This window comes from Liolophura sinensis, chromosome 1 (genome assembly GCF_032854445.1).
Source record: "Liolophura sinensis isolate JHLJ2023 chromosome 1, CUHK_Ljap_v2, whole genome shotgun sequence".
Taxonomy (NCBI): domain Eukaryota; kingdom Metazoa; phylum Mollusca; class Polyplacophora; order Chitonida; family Chitonidae; genus Liolophura; species Liolophura sinensis.
The window spans coordinates 51780276-51794124 of NC_088295.1; the positions used below are offsets into that span (position 1 = coordinate 51780276).

General features: G+C 36.0%; 1 protein-coding gene and 1 long non-coding RNA gene across 4 annotated transcripts in view; one reads left to right on the forward strand and one right to left on the reverse strand.

Annotated features, from left to right (window-relative positions):
• Positions 1-112: 112 nt before the first annotated feature.
• LOC135462149 (uncharacterized) lies at positions 113-2384 on the reverse strand. The gene is made up of 4 exons (XR_010443437.1): positions 2323-2384; positions 1492-1572; positions 631-787; positions 113-373 (listed from the first exon to the last, which is right to left on the reverse strand). It is a non-coding gene; the product is annotated as an uncharacterized LOC135462149 (long non-coding RNA).
• A 46-nt stretch (positions 2385-2430) lies between these two features.
• Positions 2431-13849, forward strand: part of LOC135461966 (testis-expressed protein 11-like) — a 43238-nt gene continuing 31819 nt past the window's right edge. Inside the window, exons 1-11 of one of the 3 annotated variants that reach the window (XM_064739270.1) lie at positions 2431-3480; positions 4111-4765; positions 5465-5544; positions 6294-6324; positions 7048-7097; positions 7450-7569; positions 9341-9424; positions 9727-9864; positions 11256-11351; positions 11871-11952; positions 12385-12466. In XM_064739270.1, coding sequence (XP_064595340.1) covers positions 5542-5544; positions 6294-6324; positions 7048-7097; positions 7450-7569; positions 9341-9424; positions 9727-9864; positions 11256-11351; positions 11871-11952; positions 12385-12466 — 686 coding nt within the window. In that variant the 5' untranslated portion in view covers positions 2431-3480; positions 4111-4765; positions 5465-5541. Of the gene's footprint in view, positions 3481-3602; positions 4766-5464; positions 5545-6293; positions 6325-7047; positions 7098-7449; positions 7570-9340; positions 9425-9726; positions 9865-10003; positions 10581-11255; positions 11352-11870; positions 11953-12384; positions 12467-13849 lie in introns of those variants that run through there. The other 2 variants (XM_064739271.1, XM_064739272.1) reach the window with 2 other exon arrangements.

Here is a 13849-nt window from a genome sequence, read left to right on the forward strand (position 1 = left end):
TACTATGCCTGCTCATACCAGGCAGTGAAACAATCTGATAGCCTGCGCAATCAGTATGTTTTAGGTACAAAGATTTTCATAATAAAACAAGCTAAAGCTAATACCAAAAATGAAACAGGAGATCTTCAGTTGGACTGTCTGAGGGGGACATCCAAGTTGTACCATAATGTATCATAGATGGCAGGTCTTCTTGTTCAAAGTATTGTCCACTTGCACAATTCTCCCCATCCTGAGTTCTGAGAAGAAGGCAATCAGGGCTATCTCTACTTCCATAGCCTATATCTGTCTCCAGGCTCTCCACACTGTTTGCAGAGCCTTGCATCTCTAAGTTACAGACAGACATCTGGCATTCAGAACTCAATGCTCTCGAGTCCTATCAGAAAGAGAAAACAGATCTCTATAGATGAATTCTCCAGGAGACAAGCTTTTTAAACCTCAAATCACTTCAGTAAAATGCATACATTTCCTTGCTTCTGAATGGCTACCTATATATACTTGTATAAAATCATAAGAATTTATTAGGAGAATAAATGACCTACCAGCCATGGTTCAGGGTCAGTTAAATGTTAATGTGAGATGGAATATATTATATATATATATATATATATATATATTTTTTTTTTTTTTTACCTTGGTGTTAGTTTTAGAGTACTTTGGTTTCTTGCTGGAGCTGGTCTCTTGTTCATGTATGTTGCTCCTGGCAGAACAGTCAGACAGATTTTCTGACGCAAGGTTGCCTCCATTCTTTCATGACCATCTGATGGACTGATGCAAGTTTCTACTCTTTCTAAAACCAAACACTAATATTCATGAAGTTTTAGAATGCTGTCTTTCAATTACCAAGACACAGGATGTGCTGCTCAACTCCCCATCCTTAGACATGAAATTTGTCCAAACCCACAAAACTGACTCAAATCATATGAAGTATGACATATCCAACAACATTTATATAAATATAAATAAATATTATGATTAACATTTGTGCTTTGTTCAAACAAAGACTATCACTAATTGATCAGAGGCAGATGAGACTTGAGAGAACTTTTGATGACAGGGTTCTACAGAAGACCAGATCTTGACATATGGTGATATGTTTAAATCACGTTCCCTGGCATGGCCAGGGACATGCATGACCTCTGTCATATCATCAGTATAAATATTCCTCACTATATTAATATATTCAGCAAAACACAAAACAAAAACAAATAAACCTGAGAAAAATGTCTTATGGTCAGGTGAGGGGTTTTGAATGTGAATTCAGTAATATCCCCCTTGTGTTGTGAAACCTTATTGTAAGGAATGCCTGGAAATTATCAAAAACAGATGGCATCGTTCCGTCTTTGACTGCACACATATCTCAAGACTGCTATTGCTGGATAATTGGAACTGCTCATAGACAACAGTAAATTGGCAATCAAATATCATATTACCACTGGAGGTCATCAGTGTGCAAACAACTATGCAAGTGGGCTTATTTTAACCTTTCATTACCTTTGGATCTTATGGTACCGCCTGTGCCAAGATCAGGACAGCTTTCTTGGTGTACCAGTATATCTTGAGGCATCTCAGAATCTACAAAGTAAAATGCATTTGGTTTTCGGAAAAGAAAAGTATACAGTGCAAGTATATTGAAGAGGACATTGGAGAACATCCTATGAAATCTCTGAAAGTATGCCTTCGCTTGGCTTTTCAATTGTCAATTCTAAAATAGTTCAAAATCGTTCAATTATTTATTCAGTAAAACTACCAAAAACATTGATTATTTTAATTAGCTCATCATCATTCATATGATTAAAAGCTCTGTCACCCACATGCTGAATTTGCTTTTCTTTTTTGAAACAGACAATCAAATGGTATGATCAAAATTACCGAATGCCACCACAAATCAATGGTGATTTGATCAGGTGCTGACACAGTGAGTAGACAATGACTAATCCTCCCCAAAATAATCGCCGCATATTTCCTAACTCCAACTTGATGGGAACAATCTCAGTGAAGTGCAGCCAGACAGGGCCTTCGGACTGGTCCTGGCAGTTCAATATGTATAGTACATGTACGTATAGTATTATCTAACAAATTGTCGTCTTACTGGGTACATGTAATTTGTCAGATTGTGTGTAAAAGCCGTTCAGGACATTTCGATACGGGAAGGCACAACTTTCCTTTCGCCTGGCGTTATTAAACCCCAAAACCAACTAGCAGACAAGATTAACATTTCAGTGAAAAACAAATGTGAAGACTTGAGGGAAGCCAATTTAGAAATGGCATGCCTTAACATCGTCGTTGCTATTTGTCACAGATTTGCAAAAATACAGCCCACACCTTTCATCCTCTTCAAGTTCGAAAAGCCTCGCCAAACAAACTTGCAGTCATACCGTGACAGTGACTGGGCATGCGCACTTGAGTTCCCACTGAAAGCAGACGATAAAGCATTGCCAACTTCACGGTATTGTTTATCTACAATGATATCCATGGTTTGTAAAGTCACTAAGGCGTTTATAAGTTATAATGTGCGCAATGCATACATGTAATTTCTCAAATTACTACATGCACCGAGACAACAGAAAAGCACACCTAAGAAGTAAAGTTAAAGATAAGTGTAGAACTGCAAGATTTAAGGTTGATGCTGTTGTTGTTGTTAATTTCTGTATGTTCACAAACAACTAGGCCTTTCAACAACAACAGCATTGCGGTCAAATCATGTTACCTAAAATGTGCAGTCGTAAGAATGGATAATTTACTGGTGATTTGAGATCGCTGGACAGTTCTTCAATTTACCAAGTATTAAAAGTTCTTGGCTAATATTAAATTAAGCAGTTGGAATTGTTAAGGTATAGCTCTACATGTATGTGGCCATTTTTATGTATAAATGCATGTACAAAATAGCTCTGTAGAATTGTCTTTTAGCAGAAAACAGTTCACATAATCTGACAGGACAAAATTTCACATCTGGGAAATATATAACAAAAATCTCAAGTGTCCTATTAAGGAGTTGAGATTGATATTTAAAAGCAACTTATATGTTTGTAAGATTTTACTTGGTTTCAACACATTGAAATGATAAGCAAAACAATTTCATGTTGTCAAGATGTATGTTAGGAACTTGAACTTCTGGTAGATGAGGAAGGAACCAGAAGCATTGTGTGACTATCCCATGCATTTTGTAAGTTTTTGCTTTTGTAAGAATGTGAGTGTAGTATTAATACTGCTTTTCAGCCCGGTGAAATTCTGTGATATATGTATTTGATTTATCCATATAGACTCAATGTCTTTTTTTTGACAGCTAAGTTTTGACCTGCTAAGTTTTTTGGCTATAATTTTTTGGAAGTTCATGGATTTGGCTGGTTAGACTTGTTTATTTGTAAACTGTACAAATCATGTTATTTTAAAATTCTTTTCTGAAGGAAATTGGTAGAAGTAACCATTGTGAAAGGATGACAACATTACCAGATGTGAGAGGATCAGCTGTTCAGCTACAAGGTTGGTAAAGCTAAATATTGTCTGCCTGCAAAAGTGAATTAAGAACAACATACTGCAATCAAGTATGTAAATCATTGTTAAAAGACACCAGGACATTCCAGGTATGCATTAGTGACAACAAAAATTTAGACAGTTTCTGAGATTAGTTGGTAATGAGTTTTAGCATATATGGTTGCCTTGTTAGTTCGTCAGTCCTCAAAGAACTGAGTAATGTTGTACAGCAGTATGTATTTAAAATATCATTGCCCATTTTCATTACTCATGGAATAGTGGGTGCAGTTGCGACCATTTTGTCCTTTTACTTTTGTTGAGTATTCCATTCACACAGGAACAGGAAGTCAATGAATGATTTACTACCATTCAAAATCATCCTTCATAGTCGACCTTCCCAATCATCTAATCTGATGGGAGATATATTGCAAACAAGCTTGCCAACAGATACATCACTTTATCATGCATGTAATACCATAGTTTTAACTGTCCACAAATTAGCATGTAATAAAAGCAGATCTACACAGGTTTGTAATTTCTTTCGGTATCTTAAACAACATCTTACAAGTGTAGAAGAAATATGAAGATAAGTGTAGAACTGCAAGATTTTAATGTTTTCCTTTCGTTATTTCTGTGTAGCAATTGTCAAAGACATTTGCCAGGTAGGGGTGCCTGATAATGTGCTAACGACAAAGATGGAGAAAGCAGAGGTGCTGCTTGAGGCTATCCCTGATCTGGATTTAGGTTGCCATGACCACAGATGTGTACACGGCATTGTGAGTTTTTATTATATCTTCTATCGTAACATCCACTTAATTCAGATAGTGTTCTTCAAACCATGCATCTTTTTGGCTGGAAAATAGATATCAAAATATCCTCCAATCAAATTTGCTTGGGGCAAACAACTATAAAATGTATATGATTTAATGGATTTTAGGGAGACTAGTAATAAACCCAGGATTATTCAACTGAGCAATAAACCAATTATCATATGGCTTTGTTATCCATAAATGTAACTTTGTATTTCTTCATACGGTATAATCACGCAAATGTGTGTATAAAATAGGTGATAACTAAAATGATAGTCATTACAGCTCAGTATAGGACATATTGACAGTGCCCTGTGTTATATTACAATACATCCATCGTTTCCCTTGAAGGCCTTTATGTATAATATTGTCATCAGCTATTATTTGTTTAATTTTCAGCTTGGAATGTTTAGCAGTACAGCTATGGAATCACGTGGTTACTGTGAAGAACAAAGGCTCTGTTTCTGCTCAGAACAGTGCACAGTGTGAGTCATGATTCTTTTCTGGAGTTTTCTCACAGGTCTAGTGATATGTAGCCATCAGATATGATATGGACAATTTCAGATGTTTTTAATTTCATTTCGTACTTGCTTGGCTATGGCGTGGTGTGGTGCACTTGATAGCTGAATGCTGTCCTCTCACTCTGGCCTGGTTTCCAGTAGCTATACTCTTAAACCGATGTGGGATTCTTAGCAATCCCATGTGATTGAAGTCTTCTTTAGTAGTGTACAAAACTACTGTGTAACAAATGAATTCAATACATTTTACTTTCTTGCTTAATTTTATTAAAACCTGCATATGGTCATGGGTTTCCTCTGGGCTATGCTTAGTTTCCTCCCACCATAATTGCTGACCGCAGTCCTATAAGTGAAATATTCTTGAGTATGGCGGTAAAACACCAACCAAATAAATAAATAAATAATTTTATTAAAGTACATGCAAATGTAACACTAAAGCCTTTTACAATGTGAGGTGAATTATTATGAATGTTGCATTAATTGTATTGTATGTATTGATTTAATTGGTGAGATAAAGAGCTTGGATTGTTTCAATTCACGTCCTATATTCTATATGTAATAGTCTTTAGTTCCATTCCATGGCCTCTTATTACTGAGAAACATCCAGAAAATCATCTGTGTACTTAAAGTGTTTTCTGTTTTTCATTTGTTCCAAATTTCAATCAGTAAGGCACATAAGTTGTATTCTGGAGCAAAGATGTAATGATAGTAGCCATGATGAGCAAGCCCTCAAGAAAGTCATCATGGTAAATATTACTTCAGCTTGAGTATTTTCATTTTTTAGTGATATGACGAGGAGGAATGATTAGGTTTGTGTACATATATTGTGTCTTCTTGTGACATGGTGATTTCGTGCGGCCAAAGTACTTTCGCCATTGAAGTATCATGCTGTAAACACCAGACACACCTCCCAGTCACATTATACTGACATCGGGCCAACCAGTCCTGTTTCCTTAACGTCTCAGTGCCAAGCATGCCAAGTGTCAGGCAGCAACAAGAACCATGTTTAAAGTCTTTTTGCTTGATGTATTGTCATGCACCCCCTCTCCCCCCCTTCCAAAAAAAAAAAGACAAAGTAAAGCAACATAATCGAATCATGAGTCTGATATACATCTGCAAGTGTTGCTGTGCTGTAATTAAAACAATACTTTTGACATTTATGACTTATTCCAACTAAAAATTGCCTTCATGGTCGATCTCATTCAAAGCTATATTGTTCATATTGTATGGAAACAAAAAAGATTTTTACTCAGAACATTTTAATTAGAAAGATATTTCTAATGGGAGAGTTGCACGTACTGTGTCTTGGTTTGTTTGTACCATTGTGTCAGTTTTACTGGGCTTTCTTCATGTAATATTCAACGCAGGTACTGCAGTAATCATTACCTAACAGTCATCAAGTAAACCATACAAACACATGTACAAGGAAAAGCAAACTTGGGTCTGATATATAGGTTCATGCGATTGGTCACTTGAGTTATCTTTCATTTTTCAGATGAGTTTGAAAACCGGAAGAACCTGGTTGGGTATGTTGTTGCTTCATACATTGTGCAGTTTATTCTCACCTGGATGAAACAGTGCTACAATATAAAAAATATAAGAAAAATGACTTGGGATCATTTTGTGTAGAATGAATTAGCTTCCTGGATGACACTTCCTGCTTTCCTTGAATTTTTTCGTAGTGTTTCATGTTACCTCACGACTGTATGTACCTCCCTGTATAATTTACAAGATATTGCATTTTTGTGCTCTATTCATCTGCTTTTCTCCATGTATACCCCTGTGTCATATTTCTAACTGCATGATGAGATGGTATCTCCAAAACAGTTTTGCATATTAACATGAAACAAGTTGCAATACATAACTTATACAATTTGTCCTTGTTTACTGTCATAGTCTACTGTGTCTGATGATTCACAAAATCTTTCTGTACATTTAGCCCTTTTGTCAGTCTGCTTTACTATATAACATTGTTCCATTCTTAGTAATATCTCCGGAACGGCACACTTGTGTCTCAACATGGCTACCACATTGTCATGGGTGGAAGTTGAGTTTACTGTGTCTCATTTTCTTGGGAGATGGTAGACATGTTCGTTAGTGTATTTTTTGAGAAAGTGGTGGTACTAGTGACACTTCCTCATTTTTTACTTGTTTGTCCATAAATCTGCGCTAATTAAGGACTGCTGCAAATTGCAGCTGGCCAACACATGCTGTGTTATTTTCTTAATGGTGAACTTTTTTTTTACTAGATCTTGGTAATCCAAAGAGAGCAAACCTTGTCCTCCTTACTTCAACAAAGGTATAGTCTTAATTTAATTTCAGCTTGACATTTTAAACAAAAGTACTGATTTCTGACATTCTTTCTGTGTCGGCCTGGTCATTCCAAAGATTTTAAAAATGCACATGACACTTGTTGCTGCATCGCTTGGTGTGTTTAGAGCAATTAAACAGGACTGGTTGTCCTGGTGTAAGGATAATGTGACTGGTTAATAACCACAAAATCTGAAAATTGCTCTGCAGGTGTTTTGAAGTAGAACTTCATTTTACACAGATATATGATGCATTTGCCTGTATATTTTACTAATCACTTTGTGTCATTAAGTTAATGTTTGCTGTGTAGACATTTATGAAGACATTTTTATGATTTCCAGTATGTTGAAAGACTTCAGATGTTAATCATCAACAGAAAGAATAATGGTGAAGATGTGGACAGGGAAAAAAATCAGGCGGAAAAGGACAGATTTAAGCTGCTGTGCTATCAAGCTGAAGCTGTAAGTTTCAGCTTGATTTTTGGTTGAAATGAAAACATTTCATCGTCAGTTTCCTTCAGAACCCCATGTTTGATTCACTTCAAATTAAGCGCATGTAACAAGCGTTTCCTGTGAGTTATTTGGTAAGAAAAATTAGGTTTTACCTAATGACTGCTTGAGCCTTGACTTTGCTGCTTTAGTGGTTTAATTTTTCTTAAGTTTTTTTTTGTTTTTTTTTGTTTTATCAACTGATACATGATAGTATTGAAGAAAATGTCTGAAATTTTCCATTTCATTATATTGACATATAAATCCGTCAAGAATGTATTAATTGTGACAATCAGCTGTTTATGCATTTGCTGGTGATGGGATTTTTAACGTTTGATTCAACGTAAAGAAAAATCTACATGTAGGGTCAGTCAAAAACCATTAATTAAGAAATAATGTTCCTGCTATGGGTGTCTAGAGGCAGTTTTATGGTCAATAAACTGGACGAGGCCCATGACCACCATGTGTCCTGACCTAAATTTGTTCAACCTCGTCAACCATAAAACTGCCGCCAGACACCCATAGCATGAAACATTATTTTAATTCTATGACCCTCCCCAATTCTATAATCCTCCCTAAAATGTTTAATGCGGGTAATACTCCAGCCATGTAAACACTTTCACACCCGTAGTATTGGAAGATCCCAGCAAAGTTATTTGAAATAGTGTGCTACCTGCAACATCATACACACCAGGCAAAACCATTGTTTCTGGACAAAGGGGATAGCAGCCTATATAGTCACTGATTTCAGTTTGTGTGAGTATCAGATTGATGGCAGATGCTGCTACTGAAAATAATGTTTGAAGTCTTTTGAACAGTGAAACATTCATACTGGTCTGCTTGTGATATTCGACAATGACACAATTTTCGCCATGAAATAAACCCTGCTGCCAGGTGTTTACATATCGCCTACAGCACAATGGCTATTACATGTATAGGGTTGATCTTTCTGTGATGTAATTGCTTTCACCCGGAATGAAATATGAAGTTGCAGATCACCCGCCATGTATTGATTACATATAGTTAGCCTTTCAGCGTCATCATGACGTCAAAATAGCTTTTGCTGTAGATGGAATGAAATTAACAAAGTCGTGAGACGTTGTTCTTTGTGATATTTTTGTCAGCAAAAACAACATCCATGTCCGTTCTATTCATATCATCAGACAAGCATTTTGCACTCGCACCAAAGGGAGTAAAACATGAGATTTATGGTCTTTGATTGTCTTCCTTATATGTAAACAGTCCAGGGTTATAGAATATCTGTCTGGGTTTAAATTGTATGTTGCGCATATAACTCTGAATTTCAGATGTCTTACATTTACTTACATTTACTGCAAAGTTTAATGTGAATTGCTGGCCATGTCAGCAACACTGCCCAGTGCCACAAAATAATATTTAATCAGTGTTACATATAGGTTTTGCATTAGTGTCACATGTAGGTTTTCCATCAGTGTCACTAGGTTTTGAAGAGTGCTATCTATATCATCATATCCTGTAATTTTCCATTCTTCAGTTTATGAGATTGCATGCATTCAACATTATGAGGCTGGTATGTTCAGCTCAAAATTTGAGGGTTTCACTTGCTTCGTGCTTTAAGAAAGATTCACGCTTTAAATGTATTAAAAAAGGTCTAGTGTTAAAATTTTTTACTGCATGTATTAAATAAGCATGTCAGTAAAGTTGTGTTACTGCCATTCTAATATTTATAAGGCTAATGGTAGCCTGTCTCTTTATATTGTTTCAGGCAATGATGCTAAAAAAATTCTCAGCTGCCAGGAATTTTATTATGACATCTAAGCGGCTAATTTCAGATTTGCCACCAAAAGAGGTTTGAGAGTATTAATTTCTATTTTATGTGGATTAAAATGTGGATTTCAGAACTTATATAATATTGAATACAGCTTTTTGCTATTACCAGGCATATGCTATCATTACTTATTATAGTAGTGCTTACATAATTTTAAAGTATTTAAGGTACCATTGTGATGCAGTAACTAAGTGAAATATGAGTTCAGAACAAAGTAATTTGACAACACATAATTAAATAGGAAATTATCTCTTATATAATTTTATATCATTTAATTAGGTCCTCCTAAGGTTCTATGAATTGATTAATTTTTTTTTTTTCAGGGTGCTATCCTTTCAATGTTATGTTACAATTTTGGTGTGGAGGCCTTTGAACTGCATGACTTTCAGGAATGCGTGTTTTGGCTTCGAGAGAGTTATGAAATAGGAAAAGACAGAGTTGAAATCGGCCCCAAAAACCAAGTACGTACAGAAGCCATCATTTAATTTAGACTATGTACATGTGTAATATGGGAGTGTTGTATTTTTTACTTGAAGGTGTTTTTCAGTGTTAATATTAGGTTTGCACTGTGAATGATACATAATTACTGATGATTTAGGTTAGCTAACTTGGGAATTTGCCATGAATGCTTTAAACTCCATCTTCAGTGGATGACATAATCACCCTGTAAAATTTCATTAAAACTTAGTTACCATTTAAAAGTGCTCTTAAAACTAATGTCATTCATTGTATATTTTAGAGAGACATTTCCAAAGACAGAAAAAGCCAATAACAACCTTAAAAATGTTGATGTTTTTAACTAATATGTACATGTAAAGAGTATTTCATTGGTCTCCAACTACACCTTTGTAACAGTGACAGACATATGGAATTTGATTTCTTTCCTAAATTTAGTTTCTTAATTTCACTGGTCAAGTGAAGTAGGCTCTATATGAAAACTGGAGCTTCAAGAACATATTAAGAGAATTCAGGAAGTAACTGGTGTGCACACGGTTTATATAACTACTGTTCACTGTATGCGAGCCTCAGGTTTGCCTGAAGTGTAACTTGTTCACATGAACTTAGGTAATGAGAGCAGCTTTCCAGTGCTTATGCTAACAATGCTTCAGCAAGCACATAGTCACAAGTGCTGACACCAAGTAGCTACAAATACGATGATCTGGGCCTATACATGAACGTAAGTGTGTCTTTATGGGAAAGGGGAAAATCGAATTGAGAAGTCGAGAGGAATGTAACAGGACTTACTGGATCAGTGTACCAGTGCTTGTTAATTACTAGTGGGAATGTGCCTTTATCTCGGTTAGTACACTACAGGACTTCTTATTATTTGCTTGTTCCAGTTCAAATCCCACTATGACCAGGTAAAACCTTCAACCGTTGCACATGTATCTGTATTGTATCCGGTATAAACTTGCTATGCCCCTTATCCGGTGTGAATTCAGCTGACCAATGAGATAATAAATTCAGATTTAGATACTTGTTTATGACTCGGCATCATGTGTAAGACAACAAGAACTTAATTGAAACAACATGCATATGTGTAACATGTGTATAATAATTATCATTTATTTATTTATTGATTTATCTCCATACCTGAGATTGTTTCAATTATGTGGTGGCAGCCAGCATTATGCTGAGAGGAAACCAGGCAGAGCCTGGAGGAAACCGAGAACCATGTGCAGGTTTTTGACAGACTTTTACATCTCGAGAAGAAGCCAAAAGTCACAACTGTCACATTGGTGATAAGCTACTGAGTGATTGTGCTGCACTAGCAGTACCCCAACCACTCAGCCATGGAGGCACAGTTAAGAATCTAGAGTACATGTATACATAATCTCCATGTTGTTTTCAGGGTAGGACACTGCGGCTCTTGGCGAATGCTTATCTAGAATGGAATGAGGAAGGTCATCTACAGAAAGCCTTAAATGCCATAGCATTGGCTGAATCGGTATGGCACAATATGTCCTGTTTTAACGTATTCGTGTATACTTCATTTATTGCTGTACACAACAATTTTTTTCATATATACAAAGACATTCAGTTTTACAGTGGAGAAAACTAAAATGGGAGGGGCAAGAGATTGTATGTGGGGAGGAATGGTACAGGAGCAGCATTTCAGTACTTGTACTAGCAGACCAGTAGCTAATGAGAATTTTCCTCAGCTCCGTTTGTAGATTACTGGACTTCTGAGTATATGCAAGTCAGAGTTCAAATCCCAGTGTGACCCACAGAGTAAAATCCTTCAGCCATTACAGATGTATATATGTTGTAATTATAGCATATTAGACAATCTTCACAGCATATGTGAACTGGGAATAGCCTAGTTAGACTGCCATGTTACTTATAGACTGTATTTTTACCTCTGCGTCTACACAAGTAGAAAGGCTTCCTGTCACTCTGGAGAACGGTGATGTGTAGTGTTGTAAAAGGATCATGGTTTTTTTGTATATTGCTTTTCCATGTTTAGGAACACTACCATTATTCTGCACTCTACCTCAGGCTGAAAATCTTGTTGCTTACTGGGGAGTCTGCAGAGAAGATTCGCTCCTGTAAGTTAATGACATTGTTGGAGAATGCATGAAAACATTGATAAAATAAAACAAAGAAAACACCCCAAACAACTGTATATGCCTTAATACAAATACCAGCACCATGATCATTTCCAGTACAAGTCTGCCTTGTTGCATGCTGTAACACTGTAATCATTTTGTTGATGTAGAAGACAAAACTAATGTTTTGAATTGACAAAATGCGACAGACAGATCACCCAATAAATAGATTTGAATTGACAAACATTTGGATCCTGTAAAACTGGTGAGATTTACCCTATTGCTACATGTACAACCAGTTTTAAGTTGTATATTTTTTTTTATATAGTTGTTGACATTTATGGAATGATAATAGTGGAGGAAGCTGTTCTGTTGAGGTTACTACATGTAATGGGTATGATAATTATAGATTAATGTGCATCATGATCACAGGCTTTGAGGACATGCTGAACCACCCGGACAGCAGCCTGGAGCTAGGACTTGGCTCAGTGGACTTACTGTGCTCTTCTAACAGGTAAGATATGCAGACTACTTAGTGCATCTGTCAGATTTGATATGGTTTCTTTCCTGCTTTAAGGAATGCCAATTATCTTTTTCTTCACTCTCATATCTGTTGGGTTTTGAACCAGCTTTGATGTTCCAAGTACACATTGGTATGCAGTGATAGGCCTGAATATTATTAGTTGTATTTCCATACTCAAAGTGTCATTTTGCATATTCCTGAACATATCAATATGGTTACGGTTGAAAGAGTACGTAACTATAGTTTTCAATTTTATTGGAGATCTAAATACAATGTATTGTGTTTCATGTACAAATTACCCATTTATAGAGGCAGATAACACTTTGTGATAAGCTGATTTGAATCGTTTCTGCCTCATTTATGTAAATCTGTTATCAAAGAAGGGACAGTAAAAAAAAAAAAATAATAAACACACAAAAACCCCCCAAAACAAGCAAAACACACATATGCAAAAGAAAAAAGCAAAACAGATGCTATGGAGTTTGTTTATTCCTCCCCCGAAGCAAAAAAAAAAAAAGAAGTTAGCTGTAGGGGTGGGGGGATTGACTCAGTCAGTCAGTCCATCTGCTGTCTGTCCGTCTGTCTGTGTGTCTGGATGGTTTTGTCCATACATCTCCTCCCAAAGTAAAGCGCTGATTTTGATGAAACCAGCATACATCTTGCCTATCATCTGAACTTGTGCATTCTTAAGTTTAATGGTAACGAAGTAATTATTTTTATAAGTACTCTCATTTAAGACTTTGTGAACTAGTGCTTTTTTATGTATTCAGAAGTTATCTATGCAACTCTTCCTAAAGTACTGAATCTAGTTCCACAAAATTTAGCATACATCCTCTTTATCATCTAAACCTGTGCATGATTAACGTTAATTTCATTTGACTAATTATTTTCGGAATTATTTGCGTTCAGGTTCTCAGTGGAGTAATGGATATTCATGTACACGCATTTTGTCCATGTAACTCCTGCTAGAGTATTGCACCAATTTCCCTGAAACTTATGTCATATAAACATCTACATGCTAAGCTTGATTATAATGATAATCATATCATTATTTTTATTTTCATTTATTCTTTGAAATGTTAGGGGATGAATTGAGGATATTTCAGACATCTGGATTCTATTTCATAATGGTACCAGTCTATAATCTCTACTACTGCCTGTGGTGATGCTTATACTTATGTGGTCAGTCAGCACCCTGCGGATGGTTGTGGGTTTCCCCCAGGCTCTGCCCGGTTTCCTCTCGCCATAATGCTGGCCGCCATTGTATAAGGGAAATATTCTTGAGTACGGTGTAAAACACCAGTCAAATAAATAAATAAATAAATAAATAAATGAATAAATATAATTATGTGTTGTGTTTGATTCATTAAAAGA